At 33.8% G+C, this 23522-nt stretch overlaps 2 protein-coding genes across 2 annotated transcripts; one reads left to right on the top strand and one right to left on the bottom strand.

Moving 5' to 3' along the window:
• Positions 1-420: 420 nt before the first annotated feature.
• On the top strand, positions 421-1371 carry LOC107021387. Its single transcript, XM_015222035.2, has one exon. It carries the CDS (start codon positions 625-627, stop codon positions 1282-1284), a length of 660 nt encoding a protein of 219 aa, XP_015077521.1. The 5' UTR covers positions 421-624; the 3' UTR covers positions 1285-1371.
• Positions 1372-2932: 1561 nt separating this feature from the next.
• Positions 2933-5893, bottom strand: LOC107022317 (EIN3-binding F-box protein 1-like). The gene is made up of 2 exons (XM_015222963.1): positions 5884-5893; positions 2933-4785 (listed from the first exon to the last, which is right to left on the bottom strand). Exons 1-2 carry the CDS (start codon positions 5891-5893, stop codon positions 2933-2935), a joined length of 1863 nt encoding a protein of 620 aa, XP_015078449.1.
• Positions 5894-23522: the final 17629 nt, after the last annotated feature.

Here is a 23522-nt window from a genome sequence, read left to right as displayed (position 1 = left end):
AATAAACTTTATTTGTGATCTTATTATGTGTAACGTCATGACAATTAAGGTAGAAAACGTCAGCGTCGCCATGTCAGTCAGCACACAACTCACGCAAAAGGCGTGTGTCATCTTAAACCAATCCATTCCAAAGCTTGTGTCGTTGCTCGAACTGCGCGTGCCACCTCTTCATTCCACGCATCCTCCTTGTGCCCATTTTAACCACTCACAAAATCTTACAAAATTACATAACATAAAGTATAAATTATTTCTTTTAATTTGTTTACCCAATTATTATGTACTATAGAATTGTCAATATTCCATATTTTAAACGCGTGAAAAATACATTCAATACTCCCATGAGAAAATAGAGGTATTTTTGACTAATAGTGGTCCGCACCTACTATTGCTTGTTCATGGCAATTTCTTACTCTTTATCAATTTGCTTTGGCGTGTACTCCTAAAGATACCCTTTAAAATGTGTGAGGCTTTTTCTATTTTTTCTTGTTAACATAAACCGCCCAAAAAACCAAGCTAATCCCTTTTCATTCGGAACATCAAATCTGACTCCATTCTTATTCAGCCCCCCAAAATCCCCTTTTACTAAGTCCCTTTTAATTCCTCCGGTTTACAGATTCATCAAACATGGAATTGTTAAAGATGATTCACCCTACAACTCATTCATTGATTCAATTTAACAAACCCAATTCCGTTTCTGATTTGAAATTGAACACTTGTCTCTCCGTTTCTAAGCAGAATAAGAAAAGGGCGTTTTCTCATCGTGTTTCGTCTTCTCTGTCTTTATCAAATTCATGCGGCGGAGTTGTGAAAGAGGATCACAAAACGGAAGGTGTACTATCGGGGAAGATTGGTGAATGGATGAATGAATCCGTGGTGGATATTGTGAAGAACTTGAAACAAGCGCCGTTGTTGGTTGAGATTTACAGCGAGGATGGAAAAGGAGGAGTGAGAATCAAGACGGAGAGAGCGGTGGAGGAAGACTGGCCGATTAAGAAAAGTGAATGGGAGAAGAGATCACCAGATGGGCTTATCTTCGTTGGAGAACTTGGAGGTGAGGATGAGAAACTTGTAGAGGAAGAAGGAGAAGGGATAACAAAGGCATGGGGAGTAGTTGTACAAGGGAAAGGAATGGAATGTTCACCAGCTTGTTATTTGTTGAAAACCAGTAGAGTTGGTGCTGGAATTGGGATGGGATTGTTTTGCACACATTTTTGTTTAGCTAAAGTACAGAATTTTAGGGACACTGCTCTCATGCAGTTTCAAAATTCTTGGTTGTTGCAATGACTATTCATCAAATCATTAATCCACCAAATGTATAAACAACGTTTTACTCATAAATCATACTACTAATACAATGAATCGTTTATATCACTCTGCTTTGATTTGGTTGTTAATACTCATCCTAAAATTATATTGTGAGATACAGAAACTCTGAATCTAATAATATTATTTTGCTCGAAATAGGCTAGTTATCTCTCAAGGAGAAGGAATGAGACCTGCAATAAGTTATGTTGTATATTTAACGTTTTTTTAAAAAAATTTCATGTTGAATCTTCTAAATCTAAGATTAGAGGTTCATTCGGTTGAGGGTTTGAACCTTTGGAGGAGTTTACTGGTGTGCACAAATAAAAAAACCTATGAGATGCAACTTAACTCGACATGTTGGTAGAAATAGAATTATTTTTTAATTGAAATAGAACATAAATTAGAGTGTGAGTTCAGTTTTAAAAGCATAAGTTCTTTTCCTATGTTTGGAGGATTTATACAAAAGTTGTATTTACCTATAACATGCTCACAGGGGTGCATTAAAAATAGAGTTCATGTAAAGTGTCATCAAGCATCTCATTGTATCAAATATAAATGTGAAATTTTAAATGTTTAGTATATGCTGAAAATGGTGAGGCACAAAAAACAAGATACTTATGTGCTCTTCTTTATTTACTAAGAAAGATACTCGAGCAATTTCCACTTAATTCATTCCTCAAATATGAATAGAATTTTTAATGAAATGTTATTAAATGTATGATTGAAACAAAATAAATAGAGTTCAATGAACCTAACTCTCAGATTGAGTGAAGAGTAGGGACGAAAACTTTAGTATTTGAGCGCAAACTCTATTTGCATAACTTTAACCATGCAATAGGAGCATTATATTCTGGAAATAAGCAAAATTTAACTATGCAATAGGAGCATTATATTCAAAGAAAGTTGACATTACCTATAACATGCTTGCTTACAAGTGTGCATTAAGAAAAAATGAGGAGTTCATGTAAAACGTCATCAAGTGTCTCAACAATGTATACATATAAATGTGAAACTTTAAATGATTAGTATATGCTGAAAATGGTAAGATATAGATGTACTCTTCTTCATTTACTCAGAAAGATCCTTGGACAATTTTCACTTAATTTTTTCCTCAAATGTGAGTAGAATTTTTAATTAAATGTTGTTACATATATGATTGAAACAAAATAAAAAGGGCTCGTTGAACCTAACTCTCAGATAGAGAGAAGAGTAGAGGCGAAAATTTTAGTCTGTGCAAATTCTATTGGCATAACTCTAACTATGCAATCAGAGCATTCATGGAATGAGAAAAATTTAAATAAGAATTCTCCTCTTTTCCCCTTAAAACACACAACCTTGCATGGTATGTGGCTTTCACTTGAGTACTTATCTGGTAAAGACAAAATGAATATGATGAATTTTGATGTAAAGAAGCCAACTTAGCATTTTATCTTTAATCTCCAATAATGAGAAACAATGACACCCATTAAGTTGTCTAATGATTTAGGAAATACAATTTAACACATGTATGCTCGAAAATAAAAGTAAACGTTGAAAAACTATCTATTTCCCTGCTATCCTGTAGCGGAAGCTAAAATGTCTAGATAAAACCCAAATAGAAGACCTTACATGAATCTTGAGAACTTGCTTAGGAAAGTATATCACATCTTGGATTCATCTCTACAAGTGCATCAACAGTTTTAGAGCTGATGTTGGGACAGTGCTGTATGTTCAAGCCCTGAAGGTTCTGAGCCAAATCGAGCAAGAAGGGTAAGCTATTGTCTGACACCAAAGGGCAACCAGACAGTGAGAGGATCTGCAATTGAAGCTGTATAGCACTAGACAAAGTTGTAATCCCCGAATCGGTGATTCCACACTTGGAAACATCGAGTACATTAAGCGTCCAACATGAGTTCCAGATTTCTACTAATGTTGCATCAGTAACATTTTTGCAGCCATCTACGAGCAAATACTTCAATGATCTCCCACTCTTATTAACTATATATGAAACTGATATGTCTGTAATATTGACACACCCGCTTAGATTCACCGCCACCAAATTAGCTGCACAATTTTTAACTAGAGGGAACAGCCCCTCGTCAGTTATAGAAAGTAGCCCAATCAACTTTATATGAGTCAGTCTATGACATAGTCTACTTATTATAGCAATGGTAGCATTGCCTACTCCAGGACAATTGCGAATAGTCAATGATACCAGTGAGTTACAACAAGGAGCCTTTGAAGGAATTGCATTGGTTAAGTCATTCACACCGAAACACTTCACTAAGGAAAAAGTCTTCAGCTTCTTACCACAGTTCAAAAGTATACCAAAAAATCCAGCCTGGGTAATCAAGTGGCATTCCTCTAATCGAAGATGTTGAAGTGATACTAAAGCTTTGACACAAGCAACCAATCCATTATCTGACAGGACGAAACTTTTTCGAACACAAAATAGCTTCAAATTTGGGCAAGCTTTACAGATAACATGAAGACCCAAATCATTGACTCCACTGCAAGCACTTATTGAAAGGGACTTCAGCTTATGCAGACATTGACCAATGCCCATGACCCAGAAATCCCTCACTACTACTCTTCGAAGTTCACCAAAATCTAGACTTGTCAGCGCAGTTCCATGTTGTGAAATAATTTTTATAGAAATGTCGCTAATGTGTAGTGCCTGGAGCTCTACTTCTGTTAAAATATTACCCGCTGACATAAAGAGATCTTCAATTCCTCGATCCCCAATGAGAGGACAATTCTTCAATATGACGACCTTCAGTTTTGGACAATATTTGCCCACCGCTTTGGGAGCCTCATTTCCAATCTTAATACAAGAATCAATGGTCAAGGAGGTCATGTGAGTACAGTTCTTTGCAATGTCCAACAAAGAATTATCGGTAATTTTTGGGCATTGGAAAAGATAAAGCTTCTCTAACAGATGGCACCCATCAGCAATCTCAGATAAGCCTTCATCACCAACAAAAGCCATATTCGACAAGGAAAGATCTCTCAGAGTAGGGCAACATCGAGCTATAGCCTTAAGACCACCATCACTCACACCATGACAAGGATTGTCACCCCCAATAGATAACTTTGCCAAACCTTTATAATTTGAAGCTCCAACGGCAATAGCAGCAAGTCTGACATCAGTGGCCTCCCTACCAACAAGGGACCTGACAAGAGACCCCTTACCTTCTATGCCATTAGATTCTGGAATCTTATCCTTGCGAATGCTGCTTAAAAGTGTAAGCCAACGCTTGGAAACACAAGCACATACACTTCGCTCTTTTCCACTGGGAAGATGTTTGAATACCTTAAAGAGGCATTCATCAAGTAGGATTTCAATGGAAGGATGATTCCGCTGCTCAAAATTTTCAGAAGATGTAGTAACACAAATCCTCTTCCTAGGAGGAAAATTTACATTCCTATTTTGCCTACGTGATAAAAAAAGAGATGATTGTCTTGAAGTTGGATATGAAGCTGCGAAGAAAACACCATTTTCTAAAAATCACAAGATATAAAACATCAAATAAAGATCATAATATAAACTTATATACATTATATTTCTATATAAACTTTCACTTGAAAGAGGGCGAAAAAAAATAAGATAGAGACATAAGTTTTGTGTTTAGTACGAAGGAAAACATTTTCTGGCAAAATGATTTCAAATTTTTCATGTTCATTTGACTTAAAAGTTTTCCAAATAAATTTAGTTTCCTCAAAATTATGGAAAATGACTTACCTCCAAAAATAATAAGGAAATTTTTTATCCAAAAACTCTTTATCAAACTCACATCTCAACTTCCCACCCTAAATCAAATCCCAATTATCGATTCCTAATACTTATTCAAAATTCGGATCACGATTCTCAATTCAGGACCAAACTTACGAATTTGATTGGAGACCCTACTCTCGAGTTCTGAATCAACATGGGGTTGATTCTCGATTTGGATGTCAAAAATCCTAGTTAAGCATTCGAGGTCAAATTTTGGGTTGGGTATTTGGGTAGTGATTTGAGTCAGGTGTTAGAATAGGATTTTTGGTTAAGAGTCGAGGATAGATCCCAAGTAGTGTGCCATTTTGTATTATGAATCGATCTTTGAGTTCGAGTATCGGGATCAGATTCCAATTCAGAATTGAGGTTCTACATCGAGTCCCAAATAGGTGTTGGAGTCAGGTCATGGTTTGAAATTCATATCCCAATTCAGATTTTGGGTCTGGATTTGGATCTCGGGTTCAGTTTAGGGTTAGGTTTCGAGGCCAAGTCGTGATTCAGAATTTGGTCGTAATTTAGAAGTTGGGGTTGGATCTCAAATCTGTCGTCAATGTTTAGTGTCAAGATGGTATTCCAATTCAAAAGACGGGTCCAGAGTTGAGTGTCGAGGTAGTATTCTGATTCAAAAGCTTGTTTCTAAGTCTGTTGTTAGAGTTTGGTCCAAATTTGGAAGTTAGGTTTTTGGTTGAGAGTTGGGGTTGAGTCCCGATTAATAATATTCACATTTATAAAATCTTACCTTAAAAATTTGTTGTAAACATAAATTTAATGCAAGTTAGGATTTGAAACAAGATGATTTATAAAGAGACGTTATGGGAACATACCTGAAGACATTTTCAAAGTACCTCTTTGTTCTAACCTTATGTTATCACAATTGTCTGCGGCCGAAAAGTTTTTGAAGAACTATATGATAACCCTAGTGAGTGGAGTGGGATGACCAATTTATAGAGGTTGAGATTTAATCTTGACCGTCCATCAAATAACCAATCAAACATATGAAAAAAAACTCATCAGATATTTGTTACAAACTTTAAATTAAATGGGTCATAAATAAAATAAATAAATTCAAACATTTATTATAATCAAGAAAATAATTATCCTAGCATTCAATTTGTATCTCAACATAGTTTTGATTATTTTTATAATGTTATTTATAATTTAACATTTAATATTTTTAATTTTCATTTATTATTAAATGAAAAGTTTAGTTCTTTTGTTTTCTCTTCTAGTTTATGTCGCACATACTGACAAATATAAGTATTAATAAAATTTATCTTATGATAGGATTGAATTTAAAATTAAAAAATATACAATGAACTTATAGCATGTTAAATACATTTAAAAGTTGTTAAAAACGTAAATTTTATCCTTCGATCTCAATTGAAGAAGTGAGTTTAAAAATTCAATAGTTAATTAATTTAATTTTATATGTATGCAATATATATATATATATATATATATATATATATATATATATATATATACACACACACATAAGCTTGAACTTCCACTTTCAATAGTCATAAGAAGCGTGGATGACACCAATTCTGATGATTGTTTTGAAGTGAAGGACATTTTCCTACTAATGAGTACAAATATGGGGCCTTAGTATTGTATTTAAAAAAGAATTAACATGGGTACGTGCAAAGTCTTCAATGAATACTGTGGGTTTTGGACAAGTATTGCCTTACTTTCTCTTAGTTCAAGCTATAGCGATTGTTCATCTTCAAATATCCGAGGCCTCCAGAAAGAAGGTTCCTTTTTTTTTCATTGCACTTCTTGATGTCTTGGTTCACTGTCGTTCTAAATAAGTCAGATAGTTGATCGAGAAAGCACCGCCTAAAAGTGATCATTGAGCTGTTTCTAAAATCATCTCAAAGCTGGAAAGAAGAAAATGCCAAGTTATTGCAAAACTGTGGAATTTCATTCTATAAAGTAGGGCTTTAGTTTTTCACTAGAAGCTCAGCCTAGAGTTAATCGACAACCTAACCCTGAAATGAGTTGCTCGATAGGTTAACGTCTAAATAAGTTGATCGACATGTTAACTCCAAAATCAGTAGATCGAGAGGTTAAATCCGAAGTGAGTTGATTGACATGTTAACCCCGAGATGAGTGTATTGACCGTTACACTCCATAATTGACCCCTAAGTTTGGGGGAATAGGAAAATATTGTATCTTTTAAAAAATGGCACTCTCCATTGATTTCCACAATAATATTTGCTAATGAAACCTTTTTATACATGGTTCTGGTCTCTTTTCGATTGCTTTACAAAGGGGAACAAAAAGAAAAGCCCTAGGATGAGTCATTAAATTTATTAGCCTAGAGAAAGATATCACAAAGCTAGTCAATGAGATAACGATGACTAGCCTTTGATTGAAGGCCGAGTCGGTATAAAGGATAGGCTTGTCCAACTAGATTTGTCACGACACAATCCACCGGGCCGCACAGGCACCTACTCTTACACTAAAGTAGGAGAACCCTCAAACCCCAAGGTTTATACATGCGGAAAATTAACAAACATATGTATAATATAGATAAAATCTTTATAACAAACTCTTCTTTTATGAACAAGTTAAGACTTGTAAAGTAATTAATAACCCCAAGGATCTAGATACTAAAAGTAATGACAAGACAATAATAATAAAAGAAGGCAACTCTCAACATGCGGAAAGAATAGTCGAAGCTGTTCGATGATTTCTTCGTCTTCACCTATTGTAACATCACCAATTATGCATCCAGACTATGTCAAAAAGACACTGAAATAATATTATCAGTACAACCACACGTAATGGTAGGCATTATCGGTCAACCGGACGCCCACCTTATAATATAAGAAATGAACAATAAGATCATGCAAGTACTACTCGTTTCTCCACCCTTGCCCTATCTTAGAACACATCAACTTACACCAATACTATGATCACCAACCGCTTTGCTTTACAACCTCTAACACTTCAAGTGATGTTAAATCATAGCCTAGACATGCTAACAAATTTGATAATCCCAAATATCGCTAATTGTTCTTTTCCACCAATCTATCTTGTCATATTCTTAAAGTATCGTCACCTTATTTATCCCAAGTCGTAAAGTTTCTCCTTACTTTAATATTTAGACCTATCCCAATTCTCCTTGGGTACTTACCCAGACAAACACTTCGAGAAATCACTCTTTCTGAACAAATACACCTCATAATATATCTACACATCACCCCATACTCACATACAGACATATGGTTCCACCTAAATTAGGTCATTATTATATATAAAAAAAATCATCACATGTATATGCACATCATGATATTGAAATATAACATACTTTACTTACACATTTATCACTAGTAGTTGGCCCTTTCATGGGACACAAACTCAAACTTTAGTGCACCGATGTGGTACCTTATCCAGTTAGATTGCCGGAATGTGAAAATATGACCCTATAGTTGTGCCAGAACGTGGAAACCTGATCCAATATACATGTCGGAATGTGACAATCCAATCCAAGTTAGCTTGCTAGAACGTGGCAATCTGATCCCATCAACACACCACAATCACACACACAAGTACATCATCAAGATCATAAATTTACATTATAATTTCATAGCTACGTTCATCTATCTCAATTACAACAAGCGTGATTAAAATTGCAAAGTTCATATACACACAAGTATCACAATGAAGCAAGAACATGCATACATCATAGAATCATGCAATCACAACCAATAACCTAAGGGTTTTCTCTCAATTCTCATCACTCAAGAGACTAAGTTTAGCCCTAATTCTTCCTTGGGGTTTGTAATTAGGGTTTTAAACCTAAATTACTATCATTCATCAACTTGTTACTTCTATAGGTTGAACCTAGCATAGACCAAAATTTATTCCCTTGTACCGGACACCCTTATTTAATTCTACTCAAGGAAACAACCAAGGAAACTTGACTGATCATAAATTCTCTACATCAAGCACTAACCCCATATACGTTGTATTATAAAAAATTTCCAATGAATTTACTCGGTTCACAAAGGTCTACGCATATTTCATACAATTGATTTCATATACAATGAGGTAAGCACAAATTTACAACTACTCAATGCATAAAAACATAACCTACTTAGGCACCAAGCAATTGCACAAAGTTTTTATTTCTTTTTAAAGTTTTTTCCGGATTCTCTACGGTGAATTTGCCAAAGATTTTGCAAGATTCCGTCATCCCCATGGTAGAAAGCGCATTCTCCTTCTTTCCCAAGCTTAGAATATTTTTTGAGGTTTCTAGGGTTATTTACGACCTATGAGTTATTTTTAGAAAGATAGAAAAATAAGAATTTTGTGTAATTCAAATTTTGCCTCGCCGATCCCGCTGCCGCGGGATAAGTTGCTGTGCAGTGCCAACAGCATCTGTCCCGCTACACAGTGGGACATCGTCCATATTTTCATGAATTTTTGCCCATCTCCAATAACGAAGGTTCGGGTCATTATAAGATTCTATAAAGTTAAAAGGCTAGTTTACCCGCATTAACATTAGTAAGAAAAAAAAACTTTATAAGAAGGCTTAGAAGAGTGAGGGTTATAGAAATAGGACTAGTAAAGTAAAGTCTTACCTTAGTCTTGCAAGTCTTTTCGTGTGCATGTCTGCTTTTTTGGTACGACCCAAAGTACCCCTAGGCGTAATCGGCGTCGTTGTCCTCTAAAAGGACTAAGACAAGCCCTTAACATACATCATAGAGCATCATAGGTCAAAAATGTGGAAAACTTAAAACCTCTCATTTGTATCTACTTTATGAGGTTTACATAGACCTCTCATGTATGAGGATTACTTAGGCTTCTCGCATAGACAACATAACCAACGTATAGAAATTTAGTCTAATACTTTGTCTCACATTAACCATCTAAAAAGTGAATCAATAGTTTGGGCTTAGTCCTTAGTCTATTACAATATGTCCATATAATCTACAAGAAAGTCTCAACATGAGAATGGAATAATTGTTTGAAAACATAGACAAAACTAATAAGGCATGATGAGTGGTTCTATCCTTGGAACTCATGAGGACTCACCAAATGACTTAGGAAAGATCCAAGTCTTCTTCTCCAATAGACACAAATATCCTCAATGGACCGAACCTAAAATGTTTGGGAATAAGGGAGAAAATATGGCTTAGTACAAACCACATGTACTAAGCATGACTCCTATGCACAAAAATCATCAATGCATGAGAAAAGGACGATTTCGTCAAAATCATGGTTTCTATCAATTTAACTCAACATGCATTTATAAGAAGCACAATAAGCCAATTCAACATAGTAGTAACCCAACATATAGATGACCCAAGCAATACTAGTGCAATGCCAAAGATAGAACCCCATAATCCTATCAAAGGCTAAAAATCACATTAAGCAACCCACTTCATACTTACAACATATTCTGATAATATCATCATAACATGATTAATACATGAATACTACTCATATCTTATCAAAATTATTATAATCATAGTCTTAATCATAAAATAACACTAATAGAACCATCCTTTAGGATCTCACATGTGAAATGAGTAAGAGAAGTCCCATACCCTCCCTTACCCTATGTAGTAGCCTTCAAGACAACCCTAATAAGAGTTCACATACTTAACTTGTTCATATACTTTTACATTAGGGAAAGAAGTGCAATAATCGATATGAGACCATGTCAGCTACATGGAATCCTGTGTTCTACTCCCACACCGAAAAGAGAGGATTAACACTTGCCTAAGGTGTAACCATTCGTACGTAGCTATCTAGGTGGATCCATTAAGCTAGAGTCCTATGTGGGAACATAGTTAAGGGTCAAAAGATTGTTGTTAGAAACCTTGACTTAATAACATGGAGGTTTCATCTCATGAGACAACACATAACTTGGGAATCTGGACTTACTATGAGGAAACCCATGTGGGAGGCCGGACTTGCTAAATGTGAGACCTCTACCTCATTTAAATGCATTTTCAGTGCTATTATTTCATCATACAAGTTCACATTAGTCTCTTCTAGACCTCTATGTAAACATCTTATCATATCTAGCATATCGGTCATCACAAGTGTGAACAATACTTTCACTTTAGACCCTACTTCATAAGTGAGTAAACCTTTCACTTAACACTTTATTATAATCATGAGAAACTACTTTCAATCATATAATAATCATACCATAAAATACTTGCATAATTCACAACCAATTCAATAGTCTAGGGTTAGGGAAGAGGAATACTTAACATCAACATCACAACCATACATTTGATCTTGAACCATTACTACTAAGTAACTCATAATTCATAATTAAATCCAAGAAGAACCAATCAACATACATCATTGCCCTTCCAATAACCTTCATACTTCCATTACCAAGAATACATATCCATTTACATAAACAAGGTAAATTCTAGAAGCAATTACATAATTAACAACAATGTAGTCAATCTACATATTCATAATCTTCAAAATTCACCATATCAATTCAAAGTTTTCATGAAATGGAGGGGGGGGGGGGGAAAGACATGGGTCTAGGGAAATATCATAGGATATCATCAATTAACCATCAACATATACTTAAACAACATTAATTCATCATAATTCATCACAATTGATACATAATTTCGTTTTTCAAAGAAGACCCATGTGTAGAAGAAAACCTAGATTTTGGGGGATTTAGAAATCATCTTTTGGAGGGACCTCTTGGAAAAATGACCCATGAGTGAAAGAAAACATACCTTAAAGATGATAACTCCACGAAATTGAGTTGGAAACTTGAAGGCTTGATTTTCTTTTTGGAGCTCTAATAGTCTTCAATGGAGGTTTGGAGGAAGAGAGAATTTGAGAGAGTTGTGGGTGATTTTCATTTCAACTTTTGAGACTTGATTTGGGTGTTAAATTTGACCTAAAACTGACCCCAATACCTTATATAGTCTCCCATTAAATTACCCAAAATACCTCTCACTTAAATGGGTCTTTTTGTGAAGTCAAAATGCTTAAAATATGATTTTTATGAATCTAAAAAGTGATTGCGCGTCGCGGGTTTAATTTCATGATTTATTTTTTTCGGGTTGAGGCAGTGGACCTCGTGTAGGCCCCGCGTCACGAGGCCAAGTTGGGATCCCTACGTGATGGCTGCGCGTCACGCAGTAGCCATCAAATCCTGGCTGTGCGCAGGCCGCTTTGGCAGCCTGCTTGCCCATGTTCGGGTCCTCTCCAGTCCTTGGGGTGTTGTGATTGTACGTTTTGAACCTCTATACTACAATACACTTATTTAAAATCTTTTAACAGTTTTGGACTTTATATGACCCTCTTAAACCTTCACCAAACATAAGGACGTTAACTAGTTCAATTTCGGTAGTTTCCAGACGTTAAGGCCTTTTTTTAATGGTATGGCCCCAATACTTTTCAAACAAGTTATTTACACCTATTTAGGTCTAAAATAATCATTAATCAACATATAAATCTCTACTATAGGTCATGGAATATCTGGGGTGTGTCATTTTTTGTTCTCAGATGCTACATAATGCCTCTTTAAAGCATTCCCTAGTTGAATAACTTATCTTAGAACAGAGTCCGGGGTAAAGAAAGAAAGGTAGAGTGCACACACTTTTACTATGCTTGGATTTGCGTGATTGTCTCCCTTTGCTGGTTGAGGCTCGACCTTTAACTCTGCTTGCCTCTACTTTTCATGTCAAGCGTACAAATCTAGTTTAGTGGGATTACTTCTAAAGACAAGAATTCTTTTAATCTCCTTATCAAATTCAACGTATAAACTTGACTTCTTGAGCTCAGTTGATTCTTGAAGCACTAGCTCTAGATCTAGAGTTGGATGCTTACCATATTATTATGAAATGAAAAGACGAAAGAATTTTTTTCATAGATGTTGAGGTTATAAGGGGGTTGTTTGCTAGCTCGTTCAATAAAGAAAAAATCTATTCGCCTCTTTTTTTAAAAAAAAAATGAAAATGTAAACTACCTTAGTAAGCTAGCTTTGAATTTTTAGTACGTTGGGCACTACTCTAGCACATGGATTGATCATGAAAGAATGACTTCAAATGCTCAAACCCATAAAAAAGGAAAACATGTCACAAATAAATGTTGAATTATTCAATAAAATATAAAAATATTCAGATCATTTATGTTTACCATGAAAAGCAATGGAAAACCAAATAAGTTATTGTTCTTTGGAGATAAAGGAGCCAACAAGTATTTGACAGTTAATTCATACCTGTCACGACCACAAAAATAGTTGTTGAAGGTCTCAATATCATTGGATAACTTCACCCAATTGAGGGGTATGGTGTTGTTGACAACTTTTGACGCATGTCAATTATGTACAAACCAAAGTAAGCACAATGTCTCATTGTGCTTCTATGATGTATCATTGTCATTCAACAAAGCTATAAATTTGGGATTTTTTAAGCTTGGGCCAACAAGGACACCAAGTCCTGATCCTCGGTTGATTATTCCTTACTTGTTTGTGGTTCTCATTTCTTCCGTTTCCGTGGTTATTTTTTTGTTATGACAAAAAGAATTGGCTCAGAAGGAGAATGACATTTTATCCCTGTAACTATGACAAACTATTTTTTGCCAAATAAAAGTGGCATGCTAATCTTAGGCATATCTATATGCCTAAGTAGTCAATATTTGCCCATGTTTTAGTGTTGTTAAAGGATAATCTTTAGTTATTAGCTTGATTTTGAGGTTCATTACTTTGATTAAGCACTTACACACATGATTAGTAATTTCAAGAACTCTTGAAGAAATTAGAGCTGGTGCGAAGAAAAACAAGGAAAAGAGATGGACGTAAAAATGACTAAGTATGGAAGCCCCAGGCGAGGCGCAGTGGCAGGCGCGCCGCGACAGGGCTTGTCGCTCAGAGCCATTTTTGAGGCGCACTGCACGACGCACTGCACCAAGGCTGTACGCTAGAGTCTGTATTGGGGCGTGATTGAGGCACGCCGAGCCAAGAGGGTAATTTCCTAGAATGTGCTAGGCGCGATGGAGGCGCACTGTCCCAAGCGAATTCTGACTTTTCCAAGTTCTAAATATTAACCAGGAGTTTTAATTTGACTAGGATTAGTATTGAACTTTATCTACTACTATAAATAGATCCTAAGGTTGCCATTGTGAGGGTTCAACATTTGTTTAGAGTGCAAGGGAAAGAATCAAGTTTGAGATCATCTTAACTCTTCTATTTTTCAGATGTGTTCATGAACAATTATCTTTTCTTGATTAGTATGAGTATGAGTAGCTAAACGCTCTAGTTCTAGGGCTGCAGCTACGAATCGATTGTTGAATATTTGAATCTTTATGAATTAATCTTCGGTTGTCATTTCATATTACCTTTATATTCTTGTTTTACTAGTTCTTGACTGGCCATCTAGATATAAATTTAGTGCCTAATCTCGAATTAACCATAAGAGAGGTTAGATAGACCAGAAAATATACAGAGCTCGGTTAGCCCATTAACTTGAGGGGATTAGTGTTCAGAATTGACGCCCAAAATATGAACACCTTGTTTGGTTATAAAATAAGATGAAATATAAATGCTCACCAATTAGTTTATTTATCCCTGCTCAACGATGTATTCAGATGGCTAACTTGGGTAGGCGACGAGAGGTGGTTAACCCGGATTATACTATCAACCCTATAAACCATTAATTTGACAACTAAAGTTAGTTCTAAACCGATCTTATGATGCATGACATTCGTTATATACTGTAGCCTTGGAATTGCTTTTAATCTTTCCTGAAACATTACATCAAAGTCGTTCACTATTGTTTACTTTAAATACAATCCATATTAGTATTAATTAATCACAAAACAATCAATCTGCGATGAAATTACTTTTTTTCTTTAGTTGAGGAATTAAGTGTGAATATAATTATAAATAAAAGTTAATCAACACCTCATTCTTCTTTTTATTATTCTAAAATGAATCTTCTTTTCGGAAGTTCATAAAAAATGCTCATTTGAAAACGTGCATTATTATTCATATGCAAATCGAGATGTTGCCCAAAACAACTATTTATATAAAAATATTCCAAATCATTCTCCTGGAGTATGTTCCTAAAGAAGTCGAAAGATATTTCTATGGATAAAACTTATAATGCCATCAGTAGTATCATTAGGCTATAAATGCACTAAGAAAGTGTGTGCATTGACAGTTTTGATCACATCATCCTCAACTTCATTTTTCTTTCTTCTTCATCAACATCTTTTTTGTCTTTTTCCTTAACTTATTATTTTTTTCTTTTTCTTCCTCAACTTTTTTTTTTCGTTCTACTTCCTCGACTTCGTTTTTTTTTTGTCTTTTTTCTTTCTCAACTGTATTTTTTTCTTGTTCTCTTTCTTCAGCATCATCAACTACATTTTTATCCTTGTTATCATCATTATCCTATTTTATTTTCTTGTCCTTCTTCATCTACAATAACTTCATTCAGAATTTCAAGATCTTCTTGAGAAACTCCTGGTGCTATTTGAGAAGAAGAAACTCCTGATTCTACTTGAGAAAAAGAAACTCCTGATTCTACTTGAGAAAAATAAACTACTTCATATGAAAGTTCTTTTAAAAGAATTGAACTGAAATTTTCTTTCTTCCTACCAGTTTTAGTACTAAGCCACTTCTTGATCTTTGTGTTAGTTGTTTGAGTTGTTACTATAATTTTTCTTTTGACATAAGACGTCAGATTTGTATCTACAACCATAAAATCAAATATTTTAAATAAAAATAGCAACCACATATAAAATTCACAACACAAACAACAACAAATCACGAAAACCCCAAATACGATTCAATACCACACATGAACCAACAAACAAACCACAAAACCCTCCTTAAACCCTAACCAACCAACTACACATTGAAGCTTCTTTTAAATGAGATAACATTTAAAAAGGAATAGCAACCAATCAAACCAACCAAACTACAATCAAATAAGCTATTAACCACTACAAACGTCTTGAATTAATATATAGAGTATTTCAAAATCCTAAATAAATTTTACTTGAGAGGATATTAACGATACGAATGATGAGGGCAACTACGACACGCTAGAACTATTGTTGTAAAAAATATCACAACAGATTACACTTATGTTGTGAAAATATTGCAATAGTAACTGAATTTGTGAAGAAGAATAATGGCGAAACAAGACAGATGAGGAGAAAGAAGGAAACATAACGGAAATTAGTAAATGTAAATTAAATTTGGAATATGGAACGACCTTTTATACTGGAGAGAGGAAAAATTGACAGTTGTTTTCAGTATTTTTATTTTTTTTTGAATTTTGACAATATAATGTTGTAATATATGACAATTCAAAGTGACATATGTTGCCACATATCTTCTTTCTGTTGGGGTACATGTATATAATTTTGTGTTTTTTTACAACTGAGGTTATAAATGTTGCCACATATCACCTTTCTGTTAGGATACATGTGATTTTTTTACAACAAAGGCTATATGTGTTGACACCGATATCACATTTGGTCCTTTCCTAGATAATTGATATTTGTTTGAACAAAATAAATATAATAATAATTCAAAATGGTATACATAACCATCAAAATAAATCTAATCAATGGTGGTAACCACAACATTTTCATCTAGGCATATGAACTTTATTTTCTTAGACCTAGGCCTCTGTGGGTTTTTCATTGTTACTAACATAGACACACTGAGCCTTTAAAATTCCATAGTTTCATAGGCTTGAAGCATGTCTCATGCGATGGGATTGAGGAATAGTTTCAAAGATGGTACTTGTAGTCTATCACTCAAAAACTCAGCGTATGCTACAATAAAAAGTCTACAAACTCTGGATGATGTATCATCAATTAGATAATATAATAAACTTAATAACATCACATTTCGGCAGTGCTAAGATAAAATATAATGTGATACTGATTATTGCTCGCTTGTCAGGTAATACCATCAACATGTATAACTTCGAATAGGTGATATCGGTTCTTGCCATGATGAGATTTAAGAACTGAACAGTTGTTACGGTCTTTTTGCTCAAAATATTCACGGGATTCAAGGTACTTTATAAATATTGTATATATTTTTTGAATCTCGATGGAAAATTTTGTGTGAGTCCTAGATGAGGACATCGAATCATACACCTTTATGCACCATTCCTTCAATACAATGACAATCAATACCCAATGAAACTCTCCATTACAATTCACGGGAACATAAACCTCATTTGTGAGGTGCCAAGGCAGTCAAGCAGGTATGCCAAACCCTTTGATAATGTAAATGGATTTTATTCTCATTTTTAGGAACACCACTGACATTGTCAATGTATGTTTTGAAAAAAATTAGTAGTGGTATATCGATATTTAGAATGACTTTGTTGCTTTGACTTTTTCAGCAAATAGTACAACATGACATGCAAATGCATCAAAAAGTGTATTTCTGCATCAACTATTTGTATGTATTCATGTCTATAATAAAAATATAAGTCAACTTAGATTTACCTCATCAGTCCAACACCTTTTGAGTTGATACATTACGTAAAACATTCCTTCATCATTGGAAATTCAACTACAAAATCAAGTAGTTTGAATCCAAGTTTTGATCAACTGAACTCTTCAGTAATTCTGTAAACATTAGAAATAATTATTTAGTGGATATCAATAAATACTAATAATATTTAAAATGACTTTACTTTTTTGCATGATACTTGTAAAGACCCATGTTTATCCATTGCGAGGAGGTTGACATTAGTTCAATTGGACCCTCATCGACAATGCTTTAAACTTCTAATGGATATTGTTGCTTCACATCACAACTGGCGACTTGCTTCTCTTTCTCGTTCTTTTCCTCCTTGCCTTTTGCGATTGAGGAAGATACTGATCGGGAAAATTGACTTTTTTAACCTCAAATAATTCAAAGGTTGTGGAATCTTCTTGAACAAATATACATCAATATTATATGTCATTTACTTAATAATATTAGTCATTTGTTTAACATGACTAATTAGATAATCATGTTGCTGCTCAGATCCTTCCCAATGACAAAAAAAAAACATTTAAGTTTAGAAGAGGAAGTAGCTCCAACAAAAGATTGAGTTTTTGCCATGTGACATTTTATCTACAAGTTAAATAAAAAAGGTTGAGTGTTTACATCTGATTATAAAATAATAAGGGGTGACATTTATGCTTATGTTGACACAGAGGAACATTCTTTCCCAACAGATGTACCCTTTGTTGACACAAATGAATCTTTTCTTGCCAGAGATGAAACTTCTGTTTCAATATATGGGTAACATGTTACTATAGATGATCATTCTGTTGCTCTAACACATAGGTGACATGTTCCAATATATGACAACTATGTTGGAATATGTACCAGCATATCACTACATGTTGCAACATACGACACATCTTTCAACAAATGAAATATATGCTGGACAACTTAACAAAATATATTTCTACAATATATGAACAATATTGTCACAAAAAGAAGACAAAAAACAACAAAAATGACTTTTTACTGTACAACAACACACATACACTTCCTCAAAATTAATATATTTTTGGGTTGGTCGATTTTATTTCAAAAACAATACATAATAGATATCATTACACAATTATTCAATTTTCACATATATAAAATATTTTTTTGTTCATCAACCCAAGCAAAGAATTTAGTATTAAGAGTCCGTTGTTCGAAAATTGTAAAATCATATAGGAATAATCTATGCCAAAAGTTGAATTACGAAAATACCCCTAACCTATTGTTTTATTTTTTTTAAATCATCTTAAAAAATTATTTTTTCATAAATACATTGAATTAAGTGGATTGTCCATTAAGATTATCATAAACTTATCCTTATCATGAATATGTATTCCCAATGTGATATGAACCTTTTTGGATAGAAATGTATCTACTAATGTGACATTAAACATGATGACCTTTTGGTTGATTTCTTTACCTATAAATAGATATATCATTCACCATTGTAATATACAATTGAATAAGAAGAAAATTCCTCTTCTTCTATCTACTTCTCTTGTCTTCTTCTCTTTATGATTATATTCTTATGAGCTTGATTTTATAATACGTTATCAGCACGAGTCTCTAGCCAATTAAGATTGAGTTTTAGTTTTTCTTTAACTCATATTTTGGTTGATCTCGTTATGAGAATCAAGGTATTATATGCATAAAATCAGATAAGTATTTTCTAAAATATTTTTATGATTTAGAATAAAATAGTTTTCAGTCACTATTAATTATCAGGAACGAAGACATATTCTACTATTGGTTGAATATGACATGTTATACAAAATTTCTTAAATAGAAGAAGGTATAAAATTTTAATAGCATGAGTTTGAATATTATTTTGATTGTTTTGAAAGACTCAAAAGGGTGAGTCATGTTGTACTTCGATCTATTATACCGTTGGTTAAGGGTAAGACGATGGGTTCAAGTCTCATCGCACCAAAAAGGGTAAGACATCAGGTTAAGTCCAAATGCACATAATGAAAAATATTTGAGGATAAGAGGATAGATTCAAATTCTATCGCACCAATGGGGTAAGACATCAATTTAAATTTTGATGCACCTTGATAATAATGCATTGGGTTCAAGTCCCATAGAATTATGACATAATGTACCTTGTATGGACAAGACATTGAGTTTGAGTCTTAATGCACCATAGAGGTGATAAAATGACGATTAAGGCAAAAATAATATGTTTTTAATGAAAAGTCTTGAAATTCATCATATTGAATTTGCTTCATTTATTGAAAAGAATGTGGTAGCAACATATGATAAATTTTAAATTCGCCTGTTGACTTGCTCCATTCAATCATATGAAGGTGGTAGTAGTGAATAATTCGGCTGAAAGATGACAAATAATTAATGATATGAGTGAGGGCGTGGAAGGACGAACTTATAATATTCATCATTGTGGTAATGATAAAAGGAAGAGCACTATGGGTTCTTCAAATAGTCCTTCAAAATGTGAAGGCAATTTTTATCATGAAAATGGTATGAAAGGTCATTAGACTTTTGAATGTTGTCAACCCAATAATTTTACAAGTTTATAAATTCTCTATCATGAGACGAGAAGATAAAGTGATGGTACACTTGATCTTTCAAAGTGATGTTGACGTGTCCCATGGAAATATGATGAATTTTAAAACCATGAAAATGTATTTATAATGCAAATTTATGAAGTACTTATAAATGATTAGTCCATTCCTTGAAGAGAATGTGATTTGTGATGAGTATCGTGAATGCTCGACCATTCTATAAGAGAATGAGTCAAGATGTGATAAAATCATTATGGGTTGAATATATGCCACAACTCACCTCTATGGGTGGTTTGAGAAAAAAATGATATATGCCAAAACTCACCTTTACGGGAGGTTTGAGAGGAAATAAATTTTATTTGACAGAAATGTCTAATCGTATTGTACGTTATACGTCACTATGGCATGTTTATTCTGAACTACCGAAAGGGCAAAGAAAGAAATAGTTCTTGCCTATAAGGGTTGTGGTCATTATTGTGTGGCAATACAAATTTGTCATTGGTTGTGTACGTATGGTACAACAAAAGTAAAGCAAGAAACACGTCTTGCTCGTAATAATTTTTTGACTATGACAATAATAACATAATTTTCTGCTTGAAGGAGATTCTCACCATAGGTAGGGTATCATGCAATATGTGATAGTATACACAATTAACTGCAAGCTCTGATGAGTTGTGCTATTATCAGAGGAATAATATTGGGGTTGTAGTAAGTCTCAATCGCTACAACCGAAGAGAGTTATAAATACTTATTTAAAATATTACCCCACTTTTCCTCTTGTTTGTTACAGACAAACATGAAAATGATGATGAAATCACATGCAAAAGTAAATTACATATGTACTGAAATAAATATCAGTTGGCATGACCAGCTGACCATCATGATTTGGATGTGATGCAAATATAATTGAGAATTTATGTGGCTTATATGAAGAAGAAATAAAGGATTCTTCAAGAATTCTCTTGTGTTGCTTGTTTTCATTGTACCAGCTAAGGTTGGATTGTAATCCTCTGAAGCTTTTGGAACATATAACAAGATAAATATGGGCTCATTTACCTTTCATGTGGATCATTTTCAACTATATGATAGATGCATCTACGCGATGATCACATGTGCTTTTCTGTCAACTTACAAATTGGTGTTTGTAAGATTGTTTGCTCGAATTGTTAAATTTTAAGATCATAATTCCAAATTATGAAATTATATTGACAATGCGGTTGATTTAGAAAAAATTGTATGCCACCAATTATAGCTAAATCATGATGATGAGAACAAAAATCCAAACAAAATTTTGTATGACATAAATTTATTTTACATGTAGCAACACATGTATGCATCAAGCCAACAAAGTTTCCCCATTAAAATTGGTTCAGGGTCAGAAACTATATAATTTTCATCTAAAATGTTGAATGTGCGGTTATGATTTTAATTGCTCCACACGCACAAAGATGAATTCCCAAATAAGGTTGGGATGAATGTTAGATTTTCTAACATTAGGGGAGAGATGATTTTGACACCTGAAAATTATGTGTGAGGTTAATTATGAATTATCTAGATCCTCGTTAAATAAATATTTGAACTTAATGTTCAAGGGATAATTCATTTTCATAATGTTGCAAATCAATTGCCAGATGAATGTAGTGACCCTATGATATAATTCAGCTACAAATGCTCCAACATAAAGTCCTTGAAGGACAGAGTCTATGTTACGCCGGAAGCGTAATAGACCAATCGGTTCCAAATATAAAGTTTTTTGAAGAAGGAAGGAGGAAATGATCAATATGGTCATGATAATGAGGCAAGTGATATAAAAGAGCACATTGACATAACACTTCATGAAACCTCGGAAAAGGTTCAGGTACCTGAAAAATGAAGAAAAATAAACAGATCTCGATAAGTTATGTCTTGTTGGAATCGATATCAAATAACCGTCGTCGGTATCTTTTATATGAGTTAGAGTTCCATGATATAAATTATGACGAGGATCTTGAATTCAAATTTGTCATAGAGTGTGGACAGATAAATGGTTGGCCAAGTAAAATGCATAATTCTAGTATATTGTTTCACTTAGAAAAGTGATGTTTTGGACTGATTTTCCATAAATCTAGGTATAATGTCAGTGGGATACGAATAAAAAATTATGCGATAATATAACCGTAAAATATCAAGTAGGACTTGTGCCTTGGGGCATAAAGGTTTTTCGCAAGAATCCTGATATTATTGGAGATGTTACTCATGTGGTGGATGCAATGAGATTTGTTTTGATCTGGCAACATATGAAAAACTTGAATGCATATAATGAATAATTGTCATGTCTAGCTAGACAATGAAGGTTATATTAAAATCCTTGAAGTAATCGAGATGTATGAAGCATATGAAAGTTTAGAGAAAACTTTTTCAATAAAGGTTCAAGAACCCTTATATGGATTGAAATAGTCAAGGAAGAAAAGAGTACAAAAGAATGACCCTAATTGTCCTTGTATTTTATGAAAATATTTTGATAAGACAGAATTTTGTCTTGACCTACAGATTGATAATTTGACAAATGGAATATTTGTCTAACAGTGCACATATACTGAAAAGTTTTTATGCAATTTTATATGGATAAATCACATTCATTGAGTACCCCAATGATTATGAGATCACTTGACATAAATGATGATTTGGTTTGATCTCAAAAGAAGGATGAAGAGTTTCTTGGTGATAAAACTTCATATCTTGGTGCAATCAAGGCTTTAGTGCATCTTACTAACAATATTTGACCAGATATTTGTTTTGCAGTAAATTTAGTGGCAAGATTCAGTTTCTCCCCGATAAAAGGACATTGAAATGGTGTTGAACACATGATTGATTATCCTCGAAGGACCATAGTTATGTGTTTATTCTATTTCGAGGAATCCAAGAGAAAATTGATTGGTTACGCAGATGCAGAATGTTTATTTGATCCGCATAAAACTTTATCTCAAGCACGTTTGTGTTTGCATGTGAAGGCACAATAATATCCTGGCGATGAATGAAGCAAATGTTGCTATGCAGAATAAAAGCCCTCCATTAAGCAAGTGGAAAGTATGTTTGGTTGAGATAAATGACATACCATATTCAGGAAATATGTGATTTTTCTTTGAAAAAGAATATACCAACCACAATGTACGAAGGTTGGAGACATCATCATAAGAAATTAAGTGATGCTTTAATCAGGGGGAGTATAATAAGCGTTGCACTCTTTTTCCTTTGACGAAGGTTTTTTCCCACTGGATTTTCTGTCAATGTTTTTAATGAGGCAACAAATAGTGCGTATCAAAAGATATGTGTACTCTTTTTCCTTCACTAAAATTTTTTTCCCACAGGGTTCTTCCTAATAAGGTTTTCACGAGGCATTATATATAGACATCCAAGGGGGAGTGTTATATATATATATATA

Source organism: Solanum pennellii, chromosome 6 (genome assembly GCF_001406875.1).
Source record: "Solanum pennellii chromosome 6, SPENNV200".
NCBI lineage: Eukaryota > Viridiplantae > Streptophyta > Magnoliopsida > Solanales > Solanaceae > Solanum > Solanum pennellii.
Note: the sequence above shows the minus strand (reverse complement) of the source record. Positions and strands in the feature narration are given on the sequence as shown.

Excerpts from the sequence above, each read along its gene's own strand:
- LOC107021387 (XM_015222035.2), top strand. The coding sequence starts at position 625 with ATGGAATTGTTAAAGATGATTCACCCTACAACTCATTCATTGATTCAA.